The sequence below is a fragment of the Calidris pugnax genome, unplaced genomic scaffold (genome assembly GCF_001431845.1).
Source record: "Calidris pugnax isolate Ruff unplaced genomic scaffold, ASM143184v1 scaffold68, whole genome shotgun sequence".
Lineage (NCBI taxonomy): Eukaryota > Metazoa > Chordata > Aves > Charadriiformes > Scolopacidae > Calidris > Calidris pugnax.
In genome coordinates this window covers 4,889,141-4,903,943 of record NW_015090921.1, presented here as the reverse complement: position 1 = coordinate 4,903,943, position 14,803 = coordinate 4,889,141, and the positions used below count along the sequence as shown (strand labels likewise).

The following is a 14,803-nucleotide window of genomic DNA, read 5'->3' as shown; positions in this document are numbered from 1 at the left end:
CCGAAATCTACATTCCTGAAGCTCTTCTGTAATGTACGTCTTTCACAGGTACTGGCCAAATGGTGTTCCTCAGGCCAAGATTATTTCTACCTCTACTCTGTTTTCCTGTGTGTCCTACATATACTATTCTAATTTATTTTAAACTACACAACCATCGTCCAGCTGATCTACTTACCTGACACTTCTCATACCATCATTTTGATCAGATTTTACCTCTGGTTTCCTGTATGCAGCTGTGAACCCACACAAAATCCATTCCAGGCAGTAAAACCCACTCTGATTAAAAATCAGATTTGCTTCACATGACTCATTTCTGAGGAGCTTTGTTTCATATCTCTATGCCAGCTTCACTGGTTGCTGCTCTTTACCTTAATGGGAACTTCACTCTCACCACTGGCTCTTCTGTATCATCTCTGACCCTTGTTGTCACTACCTCAAAGTTTAAATAATAAAATGGAATAAAATTGCACAGGGAAGTAATATAAAGGACCCTCAAACCGCTATTACTAGTACCAAAAGATAACTGGGTTGAAGGGACTGCTATTTTACCTGAGTGTCTTGTGGCCCCAGTACAGCAGGAAATTTCCTGTATACTAGGACATACGTTCACAGTCTGAAATTGGAGGAACTAATCACCTCAAAAGCAAGCTTGACCCAAACTGACTCCATTACAGACCCAACACGACTGCCATCATACATTCCACTCACGGCATCTCCAGCACACCTTTTCACTCAAGGAAACCACCAAAAATTTCCTCTCTGGTTTTCAACTTGCCTTCCTTTGCAAACCTTGTCCCTGCAAGAGAAGCTGCCCATGGGACCGAGCGCACCAGCTCATTGAGCACGGTGCAATGCTAAGACAGGACTAAAAAAATAACACTTTCAAAGTTTCAGTACAAGACCATGGAAGGAAAGGTTAGCAAGGACACCCGAAACGTGATTAGGCAGATTTAAATTACAGGCAGAAGTAGCTGGAAAACTCTCAAAGTGCTCCCCACACTGCCAAGTCCTGAAGCACTCAGCAGCGGTGATCAGCCAGCAAACCTGTCAGGGGGAGAGTGGGAACTGCGGATTGTTCAGCCCTGGAGTTATTCAGAAGAAATAGGTCATCCTACACCAGTCTGGCCAGCCCTGTACAAAAAAGGCTGCACTGCAGATCACCAGTCACAGAAAGGAATCAGCAGACCAGATTTCCGAGTGTACCAGGGTTTCGAAGAGATGACAGCCAGGACAATAAAACTCAAGCCAGTAACCTGTGCACTCAAACAATGCAGTCTGGCTGGCTTTGAGCAACTTCCACAGATGCTAACAGTCTCTCCCACCTAAAACTTGTCGTTTGCATTAGTTTTATAAACTGGGATTACACTGCTCTGCCTTAAAAGAAATACAAGACAGACTGGAGATGAAGGAAGAAATAAAGCATTTTGTGTATCTGTGGAAAGGAGCGGGAGGAAGGAAGAAGGTGCTAAAGAATTTCATTGGTTTGAAAATTTTTTTTTCTTAGCTTATCGTTGACCAAAAAAAAAATCACTGGACAGTTTTAAGCCACAACATACACAAAGTTAGCATGGGCTTAGAGAAGCTCCACAGGATGAGAAGAGTATTGCACACACAAATGCAAGAAAGGAAGATTTTCTGTTTCTCAGACAAGAAATTTAAGAAAAGCAAAGAGGCTGGGGGCAGGGGCAATGGTGGTAATAACATCCCAAAATATCTTGTTCAAAGTTCTTGGGAAACCATTTTCTGTGGGTAGTTGAAATAGCTTTACAAAAGGTAAGAAAGTCCCAGCTTTCTTGGGATGTAAATATTCTGTTTTCCTGGAAAAGCAAGAAGAAAACGTTTTCCTATCACAGTGAAATGAACAAATGACACAGATGAGCCATTGCACTGAAGATCTCAAATCCAGAGTTACACTCTAAGAGATGGAAACCAGCTTTTCCACGTCACTTCTCAACAAATAAATCATCACTCCAAATTTCCCAGTAATGATAACATCAAAGTCAATATCCAATTCCTAACCATGAAAGGTGGCTGAAACAAACTTTCATACTTGTATCTAAATCCCATTTTTTAAAACGACTGCAGAAAACCCAGTCTGAAGTAGCAACATAACCTCAAATTCCAGATTAAAAATACCACTACTGAACTCATTAAGTTATCTCCAAAGCATGGCCCACGGGTTGCAGAGCCATTCCCTGGAGGTGAACGCAGATAAAATACAGTGTGGGGACCGTCTTGAGACAAGAGAAAAGCAGACAGGGTTGTCATGACAACAGTAGGATTACTCCAGGTAACAAAACTAAGGCAGGAAAAGAAAGAACAGCAAGATGAGATTTAAGCAGAAAAAAGTTCATTAATTGCACAGACACTCCAGCCTGTCTCCCTGTTGGGGTTCATTATACAGAGATTGTTTCTCGCTGGGATATGGCAAAGGGATTGACAGTTTTTGTTAAAGGACAAAGATAATAGCCACAAACGTGACACAGAGAAACAGTCAGAAAAATAAATTAATAAATAAACCCATTAAAAGTCTGCTTCTTGATTCTCCTGAAGCCTTGGAGAGGGAAGGGGTTGGCTTCACTTGGACTCCTTTGTTTTCAGTCAGCAGTTCAGAATTTCTTGGATAAACTGGATTTTCTTTGTTTCTTTAGGTGCCAAACATCCTGACCTCCTGGCTATGAAGAAATTTCAAGGCAATTCCTCCAAACTCCTCTTTCAAGACTTTGTCTAGAGACAGGAAGTTGAAGACCATTGGGGGGAAAAAAAATATTAAAATTGTGGCCAGCACATCACTAAGAATTAGAGCAAGTCAGTTGTAGGGGCCTGAGGAAATCAATTTATCAAGGTCTCCCCACCAGCCCTAGACCAGTGTGATGATAGCATCGGTCTGAAGCTCTCTCTGTGGTCCTCATCTTGGGATTATTTCTGTGTATTCACAAGCACCCGAAAGCCTTCCCTCTTAGAGTTTTTTGTCCATGCGTCGTTCCACAGCTTGTAGCAACAGCTCTGAGTACTGCTCCAGCAAAGCTAGTGTCTGCTCATCTCCCAAACTCTTGGGACTCGGTAGGTTGGCACCACATCCCTCATTCAGTGGGCTAGTGGTATCTTGTGGCTTCGCTAGTACCTCCTTAACCTTTGGAAGCTCCTCCTCATCCTTCAGAGAGTCCAATTCTTTCTTCATTGAGGAGAATGTTTCTGTCAGGAGGCCCGCTATTTTATCTTTGTCAGTAGAAGACTCCGTATCATTTAACACCTGAAAATAGAGAGGAGGAAAAAAAAATGCATTGGGGTTTAGGTAGAGCATCAAGTAAGCAGTTTCAGCCCTTAAGGGAAGTGAAGCCATGATGATTTGCAGACCACTCAAATGTCCTTTTCTCCAACATTCAAGGCTGCCAATTTAGTCATATAGTAGGGCACGCATCCAATGCTGCCGGTCACACAAAATCCAGAGGCATTACTCCAGTGGGATAGAGATGGGAAGCACATTTTCGGGTAGCTTTCCCCTTGTGCTGGGCCTAAGGAGGTGCAGCACCAGGGTCACAGTCTCCTCTTCTTCCCGTCTGCCAGATGGTCCCAGGGACGGAGCCGGGCCAGGGAGCTAATGCAGCGCTAAGGCCAGAGCTGCAGAGGACCACGTGGCAGAAGCTCACTGGAGAAGTTTCATGCTTATTACGGGGAGATTTGACAGATCAGTGCTAAGCAAAGGAATGAGGAGCTGTTTTATTGCTTTGTGTGTTAACTCCGGTCTGGCAGCGAGAGGGAGAGGTGAGTGGTTGCCTGTTCCCTCTCACAGCTGGATTCCCATGGCATCTCACATTTGCTAATCCTCTTCCCAGGCATCAAAGACAGAGAACAGATGGAGATAATAAAGCTTAAAGCTCCTATAATATTCCGTATCTCCGATACACTGTATAAATATTAAATAACTCCCTAATACCCCTTTGACAGAAAAGCGTGCTGTTATCTTCAGTTTACAGTTAGGCTCAACAGACGGAAAAGTTAATTAATTTGCTCAGAGCACCATAGCAAGCCATTGGAAAATCCAAAAGGTGGAAATCAGGAGTTCCTGCCTCCCCAGTCAAGAGAACAGTTTGAGCCAGCAAGCACACACATTGGATGCTGGCAGGCTGTAGCAGAGCCCGTGTCTGAGGTCACTCACCATGCGGTACAGATGAAGGGCTTTGCGCATGCTGTCCTGGAGCTCGGACACCACGTGCTCACACTGCTCCACGCTGATGCACGATTCTGAAGGGGAGGGAAAAATAAAAAAAACACCAAACTAAGGCACAGACACACCCCAATATCCGCAATCTCACCGTTGGGTAAGAAAACTTTTTTTTTTTGGTAAAAATATATATTTGAAATACCATCTACACACACTTCTCTTTCAGTTTTTTGGGCTGGCTTAAGCCAGTCATTAAACAGGCAAGTTCTACATGAGCTTTTCTTCATACTATCTAGAGATGCTGCTTATTTTAAACATTCATATTTTTCCAGTCTTTAGCCTCTCCAAGGTCAACAATGTTTTTTCTTAGATTGTAAATTTTTGTTACAGTCAAGGATATCCACAGATTACCCTTGCCATTCTCAATTATCATTAAACTCAAGTTTGAATTAAGGCTTCAAGTGGCAAAAGGGACTCATCCGAGGAGCCTCTGATTTATTGTCCACTTAGTCATAAATCTGCACACTCCCTGAAATGTATCCTTCTGCCCAGTGTACAACAAAGCGCTGAGGATGAAGGATTATACCGAATTATTAGTCTTCTCTAGTGAGGACTGAGGTCTAGAGGAACGTTGACAAACAAACTCAATCACAACAGAACCACATTTCTGAGCAACCCAGGATATGCGCTGCTGATACACCATAATTCAAAAATGAAAAATAAAAGCAAGCAACTGAGGAAACACCATCTTCTGCCTGCCTCCGCTGTATATTATCTCCAAAGCATCAGAGCTGAAGGCCTGCAATGTTTTCATAAAGGTAACACTTTCATGAGTTCAACATAAACCATGAACAAAGACATAGACACACACAAAGGCTCCAGTTATCTTCACTTTGCAAAGGCCTGGACAAAGGCCATTCAACTTCATTTAGTTACCTAAAAACAAAACTTGGTCACATTAGCTCTATTATTTCTGCACTTCTAAGAATGTCATCTTTGAACAGGCTGGAGGGGATGTTAGTTAATTTTATGAATACATCTAGATGGTGTGTAAACAAACACAGCTAAAAAAACACCTATTTGTACATAAACAAACACATCTAGAAGAACAAAGGGGCATGAACAAATCCTTCCAGCTGCTTTTTTTTTTTCCCAAATCACCCAACCTTGTAGAGTTTGAGCACAGTGGGCTTCAGTGCAAGTGAAGATTCCTGCCTTTTTTTTTCTTTTCCTTTTTTTTTTTTTTGGCTGCTCCCCTTCTGCCCCCTTTTTGTTTTAAACCCAGCTGTTTCTTCTCATGGTCATTTCTGGATTTCTCCTCTGATTGTGCTTGTTATGCTGGTCTCCAGCTTTGTGAGCTGCCAGTCTGAAGAGAGGTCACAAATATAATGTAAATGCTCAAGTGATGGGCATTATCTGCCTCTCGGGTGTGCAGAGCAGAGCTCTTCAGAAACTAGCAGAGAATATTAAACACCGCAACAATAAACAGCATTTTAACTGTAGATGTCAAAATGCTTTAACAAAAACAATTAAGTTTCTTAATCTGCAGCTGTTATACAGGCAGGAAAATGGAAGGACAGAAAAATTAAGTGGAAACCCAAAGTCACAGAGCAAGCCAGAAGCAGAACAGGTTTCTGTCGGCCCTAAACTGCCATACTATGATCCTGGAAGCTACTGTAAATTGTTCATAGCAATGACCAGGTTGGATCTGAACAGCTTTTCCAGCATCTACCACTGAAAATTGTGGAAGCATGTTCTGCTGAAGGCCAGCAGGTTGAGGAGAAAAAAATAACTGGGGGACCACTGTGCTGAATAACCCTAACTCACTAAAGGATGCTGCTAAATACCCTGTAAGGGTGTGCTATGTATTGGGAGCTACTTTTTTAAAAGTAATATCACTGCTGCAGAAAAATTGCTCTCTCTGTGCTATCTGTGCTAACTATGCAAACAAAGATTCCTAGCAACTGACCTAACCCCACGTGATACTTAGCTTGATTCCCAAGTCTAGAAGAGAAAACTCAGCCTACAGAGTAGAGACAACTGGAATGTACAGCTCTGGTGTATAACGAGATCCCACAGCTCAAGGCTGCATCTGCTTCTGGAAGAAACCTCACCCCTGTGGGGGTATGGTCTGAAAGTTTCAGATGCACTCGCTGTTCTGTTCGCTACCCTGAGGTATAAGGACAGCAGGTCCCTCAGACAAGGCTCCACGTTTCCTGTTTTGCATAAGAGTGCTTCAAGTCTTAGCGGGTTTGATCCCTCTAGAAATGCAAAAACCAAAAACAGTGCATCAAAAACCAGATTATCCCTCTGCAATACTTCAGCGCAGGAATACTCTGCTTAACCACTGTGATAAGTGGTGGAACAGCCTGGCACCACAGAAGGCAACTGATCAGAGGATTAGAGGTGTCCCTTCTCAGATATGAATAAAAACAACATAGCAAGAGGGATTAAAAACTGCACTGTGCACCTCCCTGAAGGTACAAGGTATCTGTGCAGCGGTATTAGAGGTGTCCCTTCTCAGATATGAATAAGAACAACATAGCAAGAGGGATTAAAAACTGTGCACTGTGCACCTCCCTCAAGGTAGAAGGTATCTGTGCAGCAGCGAACATCCAGCTTCCTACTGCACGACTCAGCTGCCTGTTCCAGGAAGGTGTATTTCCTTTCAGGTTGTGACACAAAAGAAAAACTTGTGGAGGTTTTAATCCCACAGCAGATGTGGTAGGACTAAACTGTGTCATCTCTGCCACTGGAGCTTTTCCTGCCTTGGAGGGCAGGATTTTTGCTTCAGTTTGAAGTTACCTGATGGTTTTAATTTGATTGGAGTACCTTAAACGAGGGCCCATAACAGACCCAAGAGCTGTTGTCAGCATGTAAAACAGTTTCTCACCTTGTACCTTTTCTCCAAACTAAAGATCATTCAAAAATTAATCCATGTTCTTTATACTCAAACCCAAATGCTAAACCTGCACATGCATTGCATACCCAGTGCGCAGAGACGTCCTCAAAACAGAGTGAGAGCAGCAGAGACTTTCTTGCTCTCACAGGTGGCTACAGCAAGGACCTCACCTTGGTCAAGCCTTATCTCATGTGAGAAAACTGTATGCAAACCCTTCTGGATGCTGCATGCTTGCACATTAACCCAGTAAAGCCTGAGCTGTCTGGCATAACTTCACTGTCACCATCATCTGTGCTTGCTAGGTTCAGGTAGCACATGCTGGCCTGCATCTTCATCTGCCAGTCAGACATGCTGAGAGGGGCACAGGGGATGTAACCTTCCCAGTACGTCAGCTTTTAGTATTTATTAGAAAGACCTTTGAGGCCCTACAGGTAACTATGACTAAAACCATGAAAACTCTGAGGTCTACAAAACCTTCAGCTAAAAGGGACCTTCAGACATAAGACCCAGAGGAAATGGAAATTAAAGACTGAGAAAAAGATGTCAGGTTGAAGAAGTGTCTCACCATTGAGGGGATGGCTTATGGAACGAGACAGGTGCAGACAAGACGAGACAGGCCAGAAGCTGGACGTAAAGAAATGTGATGGGATCGTGAGGCGGTTCACAAAGACAGGAGACAGAAGGGGGAAGAGAAGAGATGGGTATCCATGCACACCTGAGACCTGTGCCGAGGCCGTTATAGATGTAGGAGACCTCGGCCTGATGGGGTCTAGTGGGCAAAGTCCAGGTTGGTTGTCTAATACACAGGCGATGCCGGTGATCCTCTCCCTGCACCTGGGCAGTGTACCTTCAGGAGACCTTAGGTGCCGGCCCTCTGACAACTCCCTCAGTTTTGGATTAGTGACCCCTGGCTCATCCTGGAAACCTGTCCTTGAGACCGGACTTTCCACTGGGCTCTCCTTAGCAAGTCCTGTTGGGATCTCTTTACCAGAAACCGGAGAGCCAGCAGTTTGATTCTCCCTCTTGGAGGCTCGGACCTCAGGAAAAGAGGGTTTCTTTTTGCAGGCCCCAGCAGGTGACTGTGGAGACTGTGGCTCAAGTAGGGTTTTTGGTTTGGTAGTGGGTGAGAAGGAGGCCAGTGTGGGTCTATCAGGCAATGGTTTAGGAATGTCAAGAATCAGATGTGCTCGGTTTGACGATGCCAACTTGCTGTGGAAGGACTTGGGAGATGAGCAGTTTACAACTGGTTGAAGTGCTGGCTTCACTGGAACATTTTCTTTTGCTGGTGGCTTAATCTTCTCAGCATCTGCTGTAGAACTAAACTGTGTCTTCTCTGCCACTGGAGGGCTAGTCCTCCCATCAGTCAACATTTCGGCGGAGTAACCGAGGTACAGATTTTCCCCTACAGATACGCTCCTTGACATCTTAGCCCGGAAGCTGGTTGTGGGGTTCATGTAGGACTTTGATTTTGCAGCCCTGACATCTTTGGACAGCAGAGCACCAGATCCATCCATCTTCAACATACTGGTTGATAACACCCTGCAATTGTTAGGTCTGGGATCCTTCTCAACCACCAAAAGAGTCTGAGGACGCTGCTTGACAGAGGAGACCACTCCAGGACCCTTATCTGTGAAAATTAAACAGACAAACATACCAAAAATAGACAAGAGCCTGCAGTGAATTCCAAAATCGGAAAGTAACAGAGCTGCTCCAGTCTATGTGCCTCAGCCCAGCCCCTGAGAGAGGTGCACTCAACCACTACTTCAGGTTAGTATCACCAAGCCTCAGCAGCTTTCTTTTTTGCCTGTCCCTCATCCTGCTCACACACTGCTGCTTACCTGATGAGAGAGACTTGTTCTTAAATTGTATGGCCACAAGACCTCAGACCACCATGACCATTAACTGAGAGGCCAGAGGAAGCAAGCAAAAACTTATACATGATATTGCAGTAATAAGGTTGGGTTGGTTGTGGTTTTTTTTTTTTTTAAAAAACTTATACATGATATTGCAGTAATAAGATTGGGTTGGTTGTTTTGTTGTTTTTTTTTTAAAACAAACTGAGTGCTTATTGATGGTTCATGAGTTAATTGTTTCAAAAATTGAGTTCTTTCACACAGAGTGCATGGATACAGTAAGCTCCCTCTTACTGTCTCCTCCTTCCCTCTTTCTCTCCACCCCACCCTGGGGAGCTTCAGTCTTGGCCTGAAGCAACCACCCACAGCAAGAAAAAATTTCTTTGCAAATAGTTCATTTCACCCCTAGCATTGCTCCTCCCACAGCAGCCAGACAAGTATCAGAGACTGATAATTAAGAGACCAGCATCTGCATTGCAAATTAAAAATATTTTCCCTTGACAGGCTAAGAGTTAGAAGACATGCAAGTCTGTAGCTCAGAATGCAGAAAGACATGACCTTCATTTAAATTTCTACTCAAGCTCATATCTCCCCATTTCATTCTTGGGTTTATACCATCATTCCAACCTGTGTCCTTACCCTCATGAACGAGGTCGTGAACTGACTGTGCCTTTCTCATCACTGCATTCACAGGGCCTTCTGGAAAGGATGCGATGACCCGTCCAGGAGCCATACCAAGTCTGCTGGCCTCCAAAGCTGATCTGCGTTTTTTCTGGACATAAACAGTCCGATTTGAATTTACACTCTCCAGGAGCTGGCCGTTCTCCAATGCATCACCAGGATGGTCGCTGCCATTTTTCAACAGGTCTGGTGTAAGCCGACTGGTCTGCGTTGGCGGCTCAATGGGCTTTGAATCCAGTATCAGATTTGATGAAGAGAGTGACAATTGTCTAGAGAGCACGATAAAGAAACCCCAGTTAAAACAAGCAAGCACGTTGCCCTGGACAAACAGGCACACACATTAAGCCAGTTTCTCTGGGATAAAGAGTCCTTCCCTATCTGGATTTTTTTTTTTTTTAAAGTAAAAAATGCCCTAGGCTGTTAACTCTTCATGCTACTCATCCCTGAAAGCACTGATCTTCAGTCTTTTGACCTTCGGCTGTGCAATCACAAATAGCATTGGGTCACTGTTTCCGGGGGGGGACACTGTAAAAGGTGAAAGCAAAAGACAAGGAAAATTCCAGGCAAAGGGAAGACTGGGTAAAGTCAGGGCAGGTCTTTTCTCTCAGCCCACCTTACTAACAATGAAATATTTTCAATTCTAAGATACCCTAAAAAAAGTAATTATGCTTTTCTAACATTATGAAAGCGTAATTACTAGGAAAGCTGGTCAGTACCTTCTAAAGGTAAAGCCTAGTTCCCTCTTCCTCTCCCCTTCAGACAAGCACAGTGGGCTTACTTGGCAAAGGAGGCAAGTTTCAATCGGACATGTTTGAACAGCTGAATAGATTAAAAGCCCAGAGGTTTTCATAACCTAAAACTACCTCTCCTGCTGCATCTCTAGAGCACCAGTGACTTCCTTCCTTCACCCCTGCAACTCTCCAGAAGTTTACACAATAGCTAACCCCTGGCTTTCTTCCCAAACATACAGTCCCAACGCAAGGCGGACCGAGAGGCTCTCCTGACAGCAGCAGATGAAGACAGCAATGACAAAACATTTTCCCTATCATCGTGAATCTAGATACAGCTGGTGAACCACAGAAGATGTACCCAAATCTGCTCAGTCCTATGCAATGAAATTATTTGGAGCTGAGAATTCAGTTTGTCATTTTATAGGAACACAGGAGTATTTGCTTGTTTTAAACATTTATGAACCCAAATCAACAAAAGTATCTACCCCATTTTTTTGTTCATTTTTGTTTCTGCGTTTTGTTGGGATTCTTTTTTAAACAACAAGGGAAACAGAAGAGGCCTTTTGGGGTGCTTTAGGGTTGAGGTTTTTTTGAAGAACAATATCCCTATGGGGCTTTGTATGAGACACTAGAGCACCCTGTGAAGGCATGAGAAGGAAAACCAAAGCTGAGTAAGAAAGGACTAAAACAAAGGAAAAGTTGACAAGCCTACTTTCATTGTCCAAGCTGAATGAAATGCAAAAGAATAAACAGAGCATAAACAGTGAAGAGTAAATTAGATGATTAGTGGTTCCTCCAGCTTAATCAATCAAGGCATTAATCATGAAACAATTAAGCACATTGCTGAAAGAGGAAAAAAGAATAACAGCATTGCTTTAGGAAGAAATAGAACAGCTCAAGTGACACAGGGTGGCCTGCCCAAATCACAGTCAGCCTGCCAGGTGCTGTGCTGACACTTTGCTGTGCCAAGGCACACCAAGGCCAGAAGTTTGCTCAACTATTTTGACCCAGGGCCTAGCACGAGACCTACTTATACCAGCAAAAACAGAAAGACAGAGACACTCAAAACAAGCAGAGCCATACCTGAGAGCCGAGGACTGGGAAAGAAAGCGAGAGGAAATGCTGAGGTTTTCAGTTCTTTCCAAATTCCTACATGAGCCACCTAAAAATTTTGGTTAAAGGGGAAAGAAAAAGGGAGTAGTTTAGTTACAGACCAAACATTCTGATGCATGCATTTTATTATCACAGAGACTATCAAATGTTCCCCCATATCCAAGGGGATTTTTTGAGCTAAAACCACAGAGAATGAAATTATTTCATTGCCTTTGCTTTTCATGTTCTACTTAGATTACTCTGCCTAAAACTGTTATTCTCCCTAAGGGTACGCCTCCTCTTTTTTTGCTTCCCTTTGTGTCCTATCCTGCCTGTAGGACTGTGAGGCACTGGCATCAAACAGAAAACAAACCAATGGAGGGGAAAAAAAAAAAAAAGAAAGAAGAAAACAGACAACTCACATGGCTATTGCTGCCTGAAACTAGTATCAATTCTAAAAAGATACGCTTTGTTCTGGAGTTGGTCGATAAAGGCTAACCAGCTCATTTGCCACTCTGATGTCTCTTCTTATTCTCTCCCTCCACCCAGCATTTCAGCCTTTTCTTTTGTGACATTTGTTATTGCCTTAATAGACCGCTAGAGGCCACTACATGTCACTTGGGGGGGGGATCTGGGGGGGGTGGTGGCAAACACGCAGTTAATACTTTCATACACAACGGGAAAAACTAGTCTGGGAACAAGAGAAATGCTCTTCAGAATTCTTCAGGGGCAATACTTAACCCAAACTGGCACAAACCCTATTCTCATTCACACAAACTTACACGCAGACCCACGGAGTTACCAGGTGTTGCTTTTCTTTATGCCTCTCTGCCCGTTTTTGTCCCCAATACATCCCCCCCCCATGAAAGTACAGTGGAATTTGTAGCCTAGTTTGATTCATACAGGGGGGGCAAACCTGGAGTGACCTCACAAATTCCCCTCACTGCGCAAAGTGCTGTACCTTTTCCATCAGTGCTGCCCAGGGACCCAAAATGCTGTTTAAGAAACTTCTCCTGATCGGGTGTCCGGGGGATTTCTCCTTCCGGCATGGTAGTACCCACGTCCTCCTCTCCTTCCTCTCCCTCCAGGTCTGAGACACCATCCACACTCAGGGGTTCAGTGCTTTCAGAATCTGGGAAAAGGCAAAAATCCCAATGCTGTAATAGCATAATCACAGTAACATCAGCCAGGTTGAAAAAAAAAAAAATTATTCAGCAAAGATGCCGAATTGAACCCAGAATGCTAAAGCTAAAGTCGGTCAGTATTAAGTATAATTCCATAATCTACCATATCCCACAAACATAGCCCATGGGATAATCAGCACTAAGCCTGCCTCCTTACCTACCAAGGTAAAAGAAATCCAAAGGTGCCCAAGGAAAGTGCACTTTAACCCACTCCGGTTTCTACAGCGGCTTCACTAAAGTGCCTCTTCAAGTGCACCTGAACCTTCACAGCAATGCTAACAATAGGAGTGTGACCTCATTTCAGCTCTGAAGAGGATCAAGTATTAGAGATCAGGATAGCAACTGCTAAACATGGTACAGAACTGCCCTGGCAAGTTTTTGCAGCGTTCCACATCACATATAAATACCCAATAATGTCTTTGCATCTTACCTTCATTCGGATGGTCTGGGCTGGACAGACGACTGCTGCTGTAATCTACAGAGCAGGCACTGTCAGGACTGTGTTTGTCTGGGCATCCATTGCTGTGATAACCTCTACTGAGCTTCCCGTGGGGCAGTGCTTTTACCTGGAACTCACTACAAGAGAGACAGGAAAGATACAGCACTAGAAGAGATATTTGTTTCACATGTAAAGAAGCGTGTTCTAACTTTCATAAGGCCTTACCTGAGACAGTAACACCTTTGATTATAAAAGTAAGGCTTTAAAGAGAAAAAGCAGTTGATTTCTCTCACCATCACACAGTATATTTTTTGCATTTCATTAAGCTTGGACAGTGAAGTCTCAAGGGGACTGTCTGACTTTCTGGGAGTTGTCAGTTTCCCGTGATTACCAGGCTCAGCACTGCCCTGCCTCCCATTCCAGCAGAGGTGAGGAACAAACGTGGAGCTCTATGTCATGAGAAAGGGACTAAACCCAGGCCTATACCTGCGTGATAGTAGATTTGAGCCCTAATATATCATTTTTCCCATGTCTATGACCTGCTTCTTTGGGCAACTTCTGTGTTCAAAATAGAGAAGATTCTGGGTTTGAGCAAGACTAATTTACTGAATTATACAAAAATCATAGAAAAATACAATATTGGAGGACAGGGTTCCCCATTTCTGTTGTGATTTCACGAGTCTTATTTTGTCACTTGACACCAGCACCGTTCTTTTGCCTGATGCCCGAGGACTTCAGTTTTCCATTTTATGAAATACTTTGGTTTCAGACGTACTCCAATAAAAGGCAGGAAACAGAAGTCACTCAAGGGAACTGAATGGCAATTTCCCCTGGCAGCTGGCAAACTCTGTATGCTTTGAGATGTGTCCAGTCTGTGTCCAACATCACCACAGCACCTCCCTTTCTTACATGATGGAGCAGCACGTGGGTCTGCTCTGTTCAAGTGTTATCATAATAAAATTTAAGGTGTACAGAAACTGGGAGAAACCTAGCAGCTTCAACTGCAAAATCTTGGCATGCACTCTTGTGTAAAAGCCCACCTAGGGTCTGCTCAAGTGTTATCATAATAAAATTTAAGGTGTACAGAAACTGGGAGAAACCTAGCAGCTTCAACTGCAAAATCTTGGCATGCACTCTTGTGTAAAAGCCCACCTAAAGCTATCAGCCCACTCTCTGTAACAGAGCAGGAGGAGACGGAGGAAATTAAACAGCTATTAGCATCAGGTTAAGACAGGAAGGGAAGAATTAAATTCAGGGAAGGAAAAAAAACTGGAATACAGAATGAAACTGAAAACTAAGTGAGGTAAAATTAAAACAGAAGAAACAGCAGAGCAAGAAAAAAGGTCTCCACACTGTCTCCTGTGTCCTTTTCAATTCCATCTATTTCCCACAACAGGCTCATGACATACTACATTTGTTAAATTGTTGTCCAATTAGGTTTGAAATTGTCATAAAAAATAGTGTCCTGTCATTTCTGCTGGGCAGACATTTCACTGCCACCTATACGTCACTGCTGGGTGGTTTTCCAGCTTCCAAGTTTTCCCTGGCTTATATCAACCCAGATAAGCAAGAAAGCAAAAAGGCTGCTCCCAAGTTGTATATTCAACAAAAAAAAAATTACAAAAAACGAAACTTGGAGGAGGCTGCTAATGTGCAGTTTCCTCAGAAGAAAGATTATTTTAATAGTGCTTTCTTAGTTTCAGATTCCCCTAGCATCAGACTGGCATAAAGCTCTCAAGTAGACATGCCTGGCATC

The 14,803-nt window shown here is 43.5% G+C and overlaps 1 protein-coding gene across 3 annotated transcripts in view; it reads right to left on the bottom strand.

Moving 5' to 3' along the window:
• Positions 1–2,328: 2,328 nt before the first annotated feature.
• MAPKBP1 (mitogen-activated protein kinase binding protein 1) overlaps positions 2,329–14,803 on the bottom strand; it is a 100,685-nt gene continuing 88,210 nt past the window's right edge. For 2 of the 3 annotated variants that reach the window (XM_014950326.1, XM_014950327.1), the window contains 7 exons: positions 13,039–13,184; positions 12,386–12,556; positions 11,416–11,494; positions 9,560–9,870; positions 7,783–8,694; positions 4,160–4,245; positions 2,329–3,253 (listed from right to left, as the gene is read on the bottom strand). In XM_014950326.1, coding sequence (XP_014805812.1) covers positions 2,960–3,253; positions 4,160–4,245; positions 7,783–8,694; positions 9,560–9,870; positions 11,416–11,494; positions 12,386–12,556; positions 13,039–13,184 — 1,999 coding nt within the window. In that variant the 3' untranslated portion in view covers positions 2,329–2,959. The remainder of the gene's footprint in view (positions 3,254–4,159; positions 4,246–7,782; positions 8,695–9,559; positions 9,871–11,415; positions 11,495–12,385; positions 12,557–13,038; positions 13,185–14,803) is intronic. The other variant, XM_014950328.1, reaches the window with a different exon arrangement.